General features: G+C 50.3%; 1 protein-coding gene across 1 annotated transcript; it reads right to left on the bottom strand.

Moving 5' to 3' along the window:
- Positions 1-1,796: 1,796 nt before the first annotated feature.
- Positions 1,797-6,373, bottom strand: HDHD5 (haloacid dehalogenase like hydrolase domain containing 5; the record flags this gene model as incomplete). Its single annotated transcript, XM_079550865.1, has 8 exons — positions 1,797-2,142; positions 2,710-2,898; positions 3,204-3,378; positions 3,790-3,823; positions 4,255-4,348; positions 5,718-5,830; positions 5,951-6,151; positions 6,278-6,373. 8 exons carry the CDS (start codon positions 6,371-6,373, stop codon positions 1,797-1,799), a joined length of 1,248 nt encoding a protein of 415 aa, XP_079406991.1.
- Positions 6,374-12,509: the final 6,136 nt, after the last annotated feature.

The raw sequence follows: 12,509 nt of genomic DNA, 5'->3' as shown, positions 1-12,509 counted from the left end.
GGAAAAGGCTCCTTCCTATTACTGATTTCACAACAGGTAAATTCACCCAGGGAAGTATTTTTCTTGCTCCTATTCAGAAAACAAAGCCTGGAGAAAAAAGCCATCTTTGCTTGGGTCTTTGACTGCATACCCAAACCCATTCAGTCACAGAACCCAACAAAACAAGAAAAGAGCCTGCTCTGCAGTTTGACCTTCCTAGGAAGGTACATCAAGCTGCTGAAGCAGAATGTAAGCGCACGCGGATGCTGAGATTTTAATTAAGAACAACACAGAATATCTTGCTCGTATGAAGCTGCCTGATAAAGCAGGAAGGAGTGAAGTGGGGGTAGAGCAGACCTATTTCTGATCTCTCTTTGGTGGAGGCTGAGTATAACTAGGAACACCAACTCTGTTGTGCTGGTTCCAAATGATTTCCATTGCAAATGCAAACTGACTTACACTTCTGAAATCACAGTGCTCCTCTGGAATTACAACACCCCTTGCTAATTCAATCTTTCATATGGAGTTCCCCAAACAGTGACTGCTTAACTTCTTTGGATTGTCTAAGAAGACGCAGGACTTGATTCAGATATCCCAAGCTAGGAAAACAGGCAGTAGAACGTGCGTGTCAATAGGGATATAGAAATGTTCCCAGACAGAAAAGTCCCATATGCTAGTTCATGTTAAGGAGGCTCTATTTGCAAGCTACAGGAAGAGAAGGGAATGGGGATCAGACCGTATGAGGTATTCCTGAATTTCAAACCAAATGTGGAAAGTGGGAAAAAGAAAGTGAAGGACAGATTCACTTCCACTGTTAGAGATGAAGACCTGGAATCTGGGGCTAAGACTTGACAATCTTGCCTCTCAGTCACTGCAGGCAAAGCAAGAAAAAGGCTGGGCTGTTACTAGTGTTGGCTGGCCCTTGCTCTCAGTGCCCCTTGTTTGATAGCTGTGTCAGCTGGAGCAGGGCAGTGACCCTTGCATCAGCTGTGGTCAGGGTGAGTGCCACGACACCTTCCTGCTGTAACACTGAGTTCTGGCCAAAGACACCTCTGGAAATGCAGGGATTTCTCCTGCTACTGAAAACAGGCTGATGGCTCCCTAGGCAGGATGCAAAAAGGCAGAAGTGTTCACAGAATGTTAAAGAGGGGGGAGGGAATAACGACTTCCCACGAGGCCCTGCAGCAAGTTGTTCTGGCTACTGCTGCTTCCTTTGAGGGGCCCTGGCCCTTCATCACTGCTGGAGAACTGCAAAATGGGACTTTGTTACAGGCTGACAGCAATGGAGTGGCAAATCCCCAAGCAAGCAGAATTTGTTGAAGTCCATAGGCACTTATTCTTTATAAGGAGAATGGTAAGACTTAAAGCCTTCCCTTGGCAGAGGGCCACCACAACACAGTTCCTGGTGTGCACTTTTTGCATACTGGACCAATAGTACAGTGTATGAATGGTACGCTGGCTGATAGTAGCTCCTTGCACAGGGAAGAGCTTCATCCTCAAAGATTGCATGCCTGATATTGTACACAAAGGGTAGGAAAGAAAGGACTCTGGTGGCTGAACAAAACTGAGATTGCAGGGATAAGCCCTTTCCCTTACATCCTGTTTCTATTATGGCTCAAATTGTGATCACAGAAATTTAAGTTCACAATTAAAAGCCTGCTGGCAGGACTGTGGAAGATTATTAGTAAAAATAAGGGGCTTTTAGTGCTGAAATGGGGAGATCTCCTGAGTGTTGGCTAGATTAGATCAACCCAGGTCTCTCTCCGTTCTTCCCCTCTGCCCTGACAGCAGTTCTTTAGGCACATCTGTCTGTAACCCTAATTCCAGTTCTCCTTCTCAAAAGCAAGTTGCACAGCTTCATTCACATCCTGCACTACGTAAGATGCCTCCACGAGGCTGGGGTCAAAGCAGAAGTCCCGATGGCCGTGGAACACAGTCTCTGTGTTGCACTCTTCTAGCTTCCTGGAAACATCTGCATTGTGGCGGTAGACCCCAGTGCAGACCAGAATTGATTCACAGCTCTCCACCGCAAGGCGGTCCTCAGTTTGGGGATTGGCTGCCTGTGGGATCCTCTTCACCCCAGCCTCGACTTGGTTCTGTTGAGCTGACTTGAGGTAGTTGTTGTAGAGGTTTGCCCCATAGACATCAGACATAGGATTGTCCCTGGATAAGGTCACAGTATGAAACAAATGAAAAACCAACCCAAACATCAATTTCTAGTTCTGGCAATCTGGGATTCAGGGAGCACCAAGGGAGGAAACAGTACAAGATGTTTGCTATCATCAAGGAAATCCCCTCAGATTAGGCAAGTGACTCCACTTACTGGTGCATCCAGCATGCAGTGATGGCCACGTGCTTCACAAGTATCTATTTTGAAAGGGAAAGAGACATGTCCAAAGCACCCACAGCAGTTTCAGCCATTACCAACATTTATTCCCTACAATTCCAAAATGTTTGGCTTAACTGGGCTACATCTCCTTCTTTAAGCCAGCCATGCTATATGTACATCCTACAGTAACAGCTGTGCTAGGCTGACGGTGGCCTTTAAATTACTGTAGGATCTGAGGCTGCAAAGATGCCATGGGGATTTTGGTATTCAATTTAGAGATTTCCATTTAAAACAAAAAAACACCAAAACAACGATGAAAAAAAAAAGAAGCCCAAAGCCTACACTTACAACATTGTGCATGTTCCTAAGCAAGCAGAAAAAGAAAATATATAGTCTCATACCCAATTGCATACAGGCGTCGGATGGGAGCCTTCCAGCCATGTTTCTCGGCCTGTTCTTTTATCAGGTATTCAGCATAGTGGTAGGTGACTGTGCTGGGTTTGCCAATCAACGCCTCATACTTCAGCTCCCGACCTGTCACCTTCTTGTAGATGCTTTCCAAGCAGAGAAGGAAAGTGCCATGGCCAAACCTGCTCCAGAAAGGAGGCCATCAGTATCCCCAGCCTCGCTTGCGTGGCAAACGCTACTCAGTAAGGGGCTCCTGGTACTGCCTGCTTTGACACGGTGTATCTACCCACAGACTCCTACGCAGGCAGTTAACTATCTGGCTCTGCCTTCTTAAAAGGTAGTCTTGGTTTCTCATGCAGTTTTCGTGTTTCTGCTGCTAATTATGTCACAGTTAAGACTCTAACACTAAAAAATGTATTGTGTCAGGAAAGATCATCTGCGGGAGTGCTGTATGAATTATACTAAAATTAATACAAGTGCTTTTTACCTCGGCATCTTGGCTTCAGCCATCCATAGGAGATCCATGTTGCAGGCGAGGACAGGCAGATGGGGGTATGGTATACCTTCTGGGTCTGCCCCAGGATTCCCATTGCTCAAGAGCACATCAACAATAAGTTGCAGGCTTGTCTCCCACCTCACTGGCTCACCAAACAAAACCACCCCTGGAAGATTTGAAGAGATGCTTGGAAACTTATGGTACTCACATATATGACCCGACACCAAAAGCCACCCGTGACCAAAAGCACCCCTTATTGCATATTGGAATGGCCTGGCTAATACAACTACTTACACAACACAGCTGGTATCAGAGCTCCAGTCTGAGTAATGCTGTACCAAATTCACCCCTGCTTCCAGATGCTGAAGCACAGTGTGCAGAAAAGCTGACTTCGCTTTTACCAGCTCGTGCTTTGTGTTATGTGGAGACAGCATAGCTGCCTCCTGGCTGTACTCTCTGCATAAGCTGCACGGGGATGCTGATGAGCTGACAGCACATCATTAGTTGCCATCCAAGCTGGCTTGCATTACTGCTATTTCTGCTTGCTGTTCTTACATAAACAAAGGCTGCTGCTTACCTTCTATAGTGGGAAAGCCAGTGGTTGGAGGAGGCTGCGAGAAAAAAAAAAAAACAAGGTTAGCAAAGCAAAGTCTAATGTCATCTCCAAAAGAAAACTAGAAATGTAATCCCATGCAGAACTGGGACAAGGCCACCTTGAATCCTGAGAAAGATTTCCCCTCCTTTCCCATCCCATTTCACAGATCTTGTTTTCTCAGCCCTAGGCCCCAGAGATCCAACCAATCCATTCACTGTGGCCACTGAAGGACAATCAGTGCAACACCAGCACGGCAAAGCAGGGAGAAAAGTTGCTGCCCTTCCAGGCAGGAGCCAACAGTGGAAAAGCACAGAGATGCTGACTGCTCAACGTCAACCCTGTGCTCACACTAAAGACAGCCACTAGTAGCCAGGTGCTGCTCCAGCCCATGCTGTTTGCTGTAAGCAACACCTTGCCACCCCTTCAACCCACGTGTCAGGAAATTACCAACTCCTTTGGCCTCCGGCTCTGATCCACCATGTCTAACAGGGGATATGCCTTCCGAAGAGCCTCTATGGTGACCACATGCTTGAACCCCAGGCTATTTCAATTCATCAAGGAAAGACACGAAGACTCTTTCTTGATTGGTTTTGTTTTCTGAAGTTACTAGTAAGGGCATCTACAGGATTAGGAAATACAGGTCCTAGCAGCAGAGCTGTTCCATATACATGGCAATGCATAGCATTTTGACTTTCAGTCAAACTGTAAGTTAAGCTTCAACCTAAAGGTGGCTCTGAAGTTTACCAAAAACAAAAAATAAAAAAAACAAAAACAGGCTGGGGTGATTTCCTTTGTGATCAGGAACCTTTGGAAGTAGGCATAGAACATAGGTGGGTTCAGGACAGATACACTTTAGGAGCCCTTAAAGGCCAAGGTGTTTGTACCAGGGCAGCCTGGGTCAGGCTTCTTGGCTAGGAGCACACCCAGTAAAGCTCTGGTGAGCTTAGCTACTGAAAAAATGGAGCATGCTGTTAAAACAAGCAAGGGAAGTTTGAATTGCATTCACCTGCAAAATGCCTAGCCATTAGCTCACCTTTGTTTGCCTTGAGGAAACATGCACAAGCAGATGTTTCACATCAAGTGCAGCCAAAGGTTAAGCACAAGGTGTGACCACATGCACTTGCACACACACTTGCAGAAGGGCAGAGTCTGTTGTTCTGTCTGTGCTCTTTTTCAGTCCTGTCCTTCACTGGACCCATTAAGCTAACTCCAGAAGCTGTTCAAGGCCTCAGAGAAAGAACTACGATCGAAATCCACCCCTTCAGAGAAGCTAAGTGAGCAGCAGCAAGTTTGGACAAGGTTCTCCTTCCTGCCACTGGAGATGACATAGCTTCAAACACCCCGGGAATGAGGCAATGCAAATGAGGAGGAGATGCCCACGGCACTTAGTGATGAAGCTGATGGGCTGAAGTGGTGAGCACATGCTGCAGCTAGATCTTAAGCTCCTTGCAGATACGGGCTACGTCAGACCTGCCATGCCCTCAGCAAATCAATATGCACTTGGGATTGTCTCTGTACTACGATGCTCTTGTTCTAATGATATTTCAGCTGCTTCAAGTGCCCTGAGATTGCTGGAGAAAACCTTATAGCTGTGGGAGTGCTCAGAGTGACACATTTTGTCCTGAAAGCATTGCAAAGAGCAAAATTTTATCTCAAAAGCGAAAGAAGCCCGAAGTCTCTGGTCTGTGCTGCCAGCAGGAGGAGCTCAGGAGAGAGGGAATCTGCATGAGAAGCGAAACACTGCCCTAGGTAAGATGGGAGGTGACTGAGGTCAACAGCAAGCACCTAGATGTGAGCCTGCCCTTAGGACGACAGCAGCAGCGGTCGTCGTTTCCTTGCACTTCTAACAGCTGGCCGAGCATTTAACAAGGATGAGCGGAGTGCCATTGGTTGAGCAGAGCAAAGGATACTTGCGGGCATTCTCCTCCACCGGCCCCTGCCCATCCACCAGCACGCACTTGGGGTGGAACTGGCTGAAGAGCCGCAGCGGGCTGTGGGACAGGATCACCTGCTCCGGAGACACCTGCGGGGAGAGCAGAGGCTGTCGGCGGCAGTACGAACCGTCTCCGTGCCGCCACCCAGGGCCCTGCCCGGACTTCGTCTCCCCACAGGGCCGACCCCGTCCCGCAGGACCCGAGCTCACCTGCAGCCCCAGCGCCTGGGACAGCTCTCGGGCCTTGGCCGCCCGCAGGCAGTTGCCGGCGTTGGTCAGGAAAACGACGGGCACCCTCAGCCGCCCGTCCGCGTCCGACAGCCTCCGGAAAGCCTCTCGGGCGGCGGGCACCACCTGGCTGCCCCGCACCAGCACCCCGTCGATGTCGAAGAGGAAGCCGAAAGCCGGCGGCTGCAAGGCGAGCGGAGGGCACGGTCACCGGCGCGCCGCCATTTGCTCGCCCCGTCCCCCACCCCGCACCGCGGCTCCCGGCGCCCTTCCTAGGACGCGCCGCCTGCCCGGGCCCCCGCCGCTCACCCGGCCCCCGGCGCAGCCCCGGCGGGCGGGCGGCCCCGGCGGCCTCGCGGCGCGCAGAGCCCCTCGCCCGGCCCGCAGGCAGCCGCGCAGCGCCATGCCGCGCCGCTCCACCCGGCTCGGCTCGCGGCGGGGCACGCCGGGGCGCGTAGTTCCCGGACTACAGCTCCCAGCGGGCGCGGGGATGGCGGGCGGGGCGGGCCGAGGGGCAGCGGTGCCCTCCGTGCTGCTGGGGGGAGGGATCTCGGCGCTGGGGTCTGCGGAGACCTGAGAGGAGCCGAAGGTAGCCTTCGTGGTCGTGGAGATGAAACGGTGCCGCTTTGCTTTCTGGAGAGGGTTAAGATCTCCTGACTCTTGCCGTAAGGCAGTTTTAGTGCGTACGACTTTAAGCATCAATTACACAGAATGGGATTGTGTTTGTTTTCATTGCCGTGCGTGCCAATATTCATTCATTTTTACTCACTTTCACACCCAGAGCCTTTTCTGCAGAGCTGTAAAGGTGCTGGCAGCACAGGGTTGTACATCTGTATGGATGGTTACACCTCCCTGGAGTACCTTTGCCTTAACTGAATTGCCTGCTGCTTCTTTTACATCATTTCCACAACCTGCCTGTGGCATTCTGATTTCTCCTCACAGAATTTAGAATCATGGAATCATCTGTTGGAAAGGGACCCTTAAAGGCCATCTGGTCCAACCCCTCTGCAGTGAACAGGGACACCCACAGCTAGATCAGGTTGCTCAGAGCCCCATCCAGCCTGACCTTGGGTGTCTGCATGGATTGGGCATCCACCACCTCTCTGGTGGAGGGCAACCTCTTCTGGTGCCTCTCAACCCTTACTGTAAAAAGCTCCTGTATCTCTAAATCTCTAATACTCTAGATCTGTCCTCCTTTATTTTGAAACCATTCCCCCTTGTCATATCACAGCAGACCCTATTGATCGAGTCTGTTCCCTTCTTTTTTCCAGTCCCCCTTTAGATACTGAAAGTATGCTACCAGGTCTCTTCAGAACCTCTTCTCCAGCCCCAGCTGCCCAGGCACATTGCTGACCATGAGGTGCCCACTCCCAGATTCTTTTTGGCAGGGCTGTGCTCCATCCTTGCATCCCCCAGCCTGTACCGATAGTGGGGTTTGCCTCAACCCAGATGCAGACCTTGCACTTGGATTTATTGAACCTGATGAGGTTTACCTAGGCCCACTGCTCGAGCCTGTCTGAGTTCCTCTGGATGGCATCCCATCCCTGAAGCGTGTTGACTGCACCACATAGTTTGGTGTCATCCACGAACACGATGAGGGTGCATTCAATACCACTGTCGATGTCATTCACGAAAGTTTTAAAGCACTAGTCTCAGTACTGAGCCCTGAGGGACACCACTCATCACTGATCTCCCTTCGGACATCGAGCCATTGACCACCGCTCCCCGCGCACGATCCCGCACCCAGTCCCTCGAACGACCCGTGCAGGGCCGCGCACAGCCGCCAGGGGTCCCCGCTGCTCCACGCCGGGGCAAGAAGGGGGGAACAGGAGCGAGCCCTGGAGGTCGGCTGCAATGGACAGCTGCTCTCTTTCACCCTCTGGGAGTGAGCAATTGTCCCCACTGCTGCAGTTTGGTTTACGTGCCCTTTTTTTTTCCTGCGGATCAGCAGCAAATGCTACTCACTAGGAGCACTAGTAGCAAATGCTACTAGGGAGTAGGGCTGCCAGCGCCCCGACACGCAGCACGGGGGCTGGGATGAGCACAGCCACGTGGGGTGGGCCAGGCTGTGGGGAACCAGCCACGTTCCCAGCCGAGCTGTAGAGGCCCCCAAAGAGTGTGTGTGCCCCAGCTCCCAGGGCTGGCAGCAACGCTGTATTTATTTTTACAAGGAGGACAGCCCAGCAGGCTGAAGTGTTTATTTTTAAAGCCCCACGAAGGAGTTTGCCAGCGGTCAGGCACAAGCTGGGCCTGGCATACAAGGCCAGGACTGGAGCGGTACGGCTGCCAAGCTCCACACCCTGCAGTACCCGCTTTGGCTGCCGAGAGCCTGCCCTGCCGGCTGCAGCAGGCCTTAGTCCGCTCATCCCTAAGCCGAATGCTGCCCTGTGACTTTCCCTTGGAGCTGAGGCTTTTGTCAGCGTTGCTATCCGGAGCTCTGGCTCTGCACGTTATACATGGCCCTGAGGATTCCTTCTAGGGGCGCATCTGTTGCCAGCTGTATCTCTAACACCCCCAGAGGCCGTCTCTGCCCCTCTCACGCCAGCCCACAGAGACTCTTTTTCCTCTCTTAGATGTTTCCCCGCCCCCCTCTCTTTCAAGGCAAGCACAGCAGTTGGTTGCCCACAGCCTCCTCCTTTGGTTTCTGTGTAAACCCTGCAGCTCTGTTTTCTCCGGGCTCTCAGCCCTGTCATCACCCCCTTACTGACCTTCTAACACCCTCCTTGGAAGCAGCCCACCTTCCCTCGCTTTTCTTCCTGCAGAGGCCCCAGTGGGTCGAGACAGCCCTTCCCCCGGCTTTATCTCCTCTCCCTCCCTGCTGCAGACTGCCTGTGGAATGATGGACAACCGAGAGGTTGAGAAAATACAGTAAAATGCCTTTCTTATCCCGTAATGACCTAGGGGGAGGACACGGCCTGATAAAAATGACAGGCCAAGAGAATTGAGAGCCAGACCCTTCACCTGCCTGTCCCTCAGCAGGCAGAAAATACTCGATCCACTTGCCATCATTGCAACTGCTGCAAACCTTTAAAGAAAGGAATTAAGCACTTAGCCAATTAAAGCTGCACGTTTCTGGCCAAGGAAATGTCCTTCTGCTGCTCAGAAAGAGACTAATTCAGCGATTTGCAGCAGAAAAACGTACCTCAGGCTGAGCAGCCCTGTGCTTTATGGCCAGATAGAAGGGTTTGCATAGCACCTGGCTTCTGTTTGGTCCCACTGCAGCAATGGAGGCTTGCATATAGCCCCACTGGTTTACTTGGGCCTACCTCTATTTTCAACCAACTGTTTTCCACTTCTCTGTTTTTGCTGGCTTAATTTTTGACAGCAACTTATAGTGCTGGATCAGCAGTTTCCTACTAGTGAGTGACCCGAAGGTAAACACCTCATTTACTAGAGTGCTCCAAAGGTGATGTGAGCTGCTGTGCCACAGAACAGCCATGGATTTGTGATGGTGTGCGGCTAACAAAGTTCCGTCCACTTCCCCCTTAACACAAATCAAGCCTGAAGAGGCCACAGGGAGCAACTGGTGAGGGAGAGCAGGCATAAGGTTTGATATGTGCCTGTGACAGCTTGAGGTAGCCAGTACAGAAAAATCTCAGGATTTTCTGCTCTCCTTCCTTGCTCCTGAGCCCACATGAACATGAAAGGGGGCTCCTTCTTCCCCATCAGCTCTAGCTTTGTGCAGCACAGCCTCCTACCGCTTTCACTGCTGCCTCCAGCCCTGTTCACTCCAGCGCCACCCATGTCTCAGGTTCTCTAGCTGGCCCTTTCTCCCCATGCTCACCATTATTGGCACTGGGGAAAAGAGGCCATGGCTGTACCACACAGTTAGCTGATGCTCCAGGAAGCACTTGTCAACTTTGAAAGAAATGGGCTGGTCACAGAGTGTTTACCCTTCTTGTTTTCCTCTGTTAAAATCATGCTAGAAGTGGGTGAAATGACCTGCAGTAGCTCCTTTTACTTGCTGTGCTGTGGCCACTGCAGAGATGGTACAATCTGTAATGGGAGGAGAGGTGAGACAGGCAGATCATGTCCATCAGGTGATATTCCTTGGAAACCATGACCCAGAGCTGGATGCAGCTACTGTGTGCAGTGGGAAAGAGGGACTGGGAGGGCAACCCAGGCTCAGCTCCAACATACTAGCCCTGTGGGTCAGACTGCCCTTTGCACCATGCTGAGAGGGCATTTCAGTCTCACAATTGTACTCTTCTGAGTGACGTGGAACATCCCCCTTGTGCTGCACATTCCAGAAGAAAACTTTGCATAAAATACTGGTATCCTCAGCTCTGTTTTTGTTGGTTCATTTGTTAAAGAGAGAAGTACTGGGAATGGGTTTAAAGATTTAGATGAATACTGTGTTCAGAAGGAAATGTGCGTGAGAGCATTACATATGATGTACATTAAAAGTGATCAGGGATCTAAGTACTAATTGTACAGAAACAAACTGGCAGCAAAACACTTAAAATGTTGTTGTGAATGTTAAAAGCCAAGTCCCAGCCAAGCCCCATAGCCAAGTTTACCCTAAGCCTTGAAGCTGTCTTAAGTGGAATAGATTCCACTTTCTCAACTGCAGCGGTTCAGCCTTAATCCCTCCTTTTTGCACACCTGGAGCTGGAGAGGTGGGGATGCAGTCTAGATTTTTCTGTTAGGATCCTTCTCTGAAATAAGGCGTGCTCTAAAAGAGTTGGTTGCCAGCTGTAAATCAGGGCAGCCCTCCTCCTGTCTAAACCTGCAGCTCTGAAAACACTTATAGCTCATCTTCCAAAGGGACTCCTGGGAAGGCCCCACATAGGCAATGCCCTGTTCAGAAGGAGGTACAGGGAAGGCTATACTCTGGAGTCAGAGGTTCAGTTCAGGTTCACATTTAAACACACCTGATTAGGATAGGAAAGTGTCTGCCATCTGACCAACCCTCAGATGGACACCTTCAGCAGCAGGAGATCACAAGTCAGAACATAGGCCTGTACAGTCAAGGTTCACCTTTCTGAGGGCTTTGTCTGAAGACCACCTCAGACCTGCACAATTTGAACTCCCCAGTGATTTCTATGCTGTAATCCCAAACAGTGTCACTCACTGGTGGCTCCTGGTTTCTGCTATTAGCTTCATTTGGTCAGCAGTGAGGCTTGCCCTGGAGGAAGAATCTCATAGAGAATAAATACTTCCTCCCTTCCCATACAGCAAAGGTTAAATTTTGAGGGGACTCAGAGGGACTTGGCTTTAGGTCACTGGTGAGCAGACATCCTACCTGTTTGCAACAGCTTTCTTCAGCAGGATTAGACATTAGATATTTTCCCAGGCAGTAGTTGTTATGGGTCTGAAAGGAATGCCTGCATTGGGAACTTCAGACTGAGCTCTGCATGCTATACCCATGGAGAAGGAAAAGGAGGAAAGGTGCTTCTACAGTAACTCCTCTTCCAGTATAACGCTCATCCCATGGATAGATGTGCAGTGAGGCCCACAGAAGGCTGAACAGCAAAGCTTGGCTGTGGGGGACAAGAGGAAGGTGTGGGTCATGTGGGCAGATCTGGAGCTGAAGGCAGCTGGTTGGAAAGGCCCAGCAGAACCCAGCACAGAGCCCACCCGCTGCATGTGGTGTCTGACTGGCTTCTACTTCTGCTTTCAGTGGCTTGCCTCGCTGGCTTCTGCAACCCAGCTGCCTTCCATTTGCAGTGAGTTTTTGTTGGTTTTGCCTTGGATTACTAGGCAGAAGCATGTGGGCCTCTTAACGTTGAGCACGCAAGGGATATGTGGGCTGCACAGCTTGATCTGCTTCTGTAGTGAGTATATTTGTCTCCTGATAAGGTGTTTTAACCAAGGTTAGTGGAAATAAACAACGACCAGGCAGCTTGAGACAATTAGCAGGATTATTAGCTTAAAGGGAGCCAGTTTGCCCAAGCTGGTCAGATCAAGAAACAGCAGTCCACTCAATCTTGGGCTCTGAGGAGGAGGCACCTTTCAGAAGGAACATTTGTAAGATTTCCCTTGGCTGCTGTAAACCGGGGCAATTGTACTAATGCCAGAGAGATGCTGGTTGATCCTGGCTTGTTCCTTGTTCCGTGTACTCACGGATTTTGCTGGATTTATTTAGCATCCTGATGAAGATTTTTTTAATCTCCAAGAAACTAGTTCTTTCCATGATATTTTTGAGCTTGTTAAGTAAGGGAGTCCACTTGCCTGGGCACAATTTGCTGTGTAGCTGTTGTAATAACTTTTAGTGAAAATACTGGCAACTGCAAAAGTCCAAGTGAACGTATTGGATATGCACAGTATGAGACTGGTTCTCACCAAGGTGAATATCACCAAGGTGAATGGGCTGATTAAGGCAATGAAGGCCAGTAGTGGAACCTCTTGATATCAAAAGGCACTTCCTATAAATTCAGAGCCTATGTTAATACCTTGAAGGGCAGGATGAGTGTTTAGTCAAACAGGATGTGGGAAGCCAGGGTGGGTTTTCTCAGGTGAAAAGTGTTTAGATTTCCTGTGACCAGAAAACAGGAAAAGATTCTGCAGGGAAGAGAAAGGAAAACAGCCATGGGCAAAT

The sequence above is a fragment of the Tetrao urogallus genome, assembly GCF_951394365.1.
Source record: "Tetrao urogallus genome assembly, chromosome: 1".
Lineage (NCBI taxonomy): Eukaryota > Metazoa > Chordata > Aves > Galliformes > Phasianidae > Tetrao > Tetrao urogallus.
This window is presented reverse-complemented; position numbering and strand designations above follow the sequence as displayed.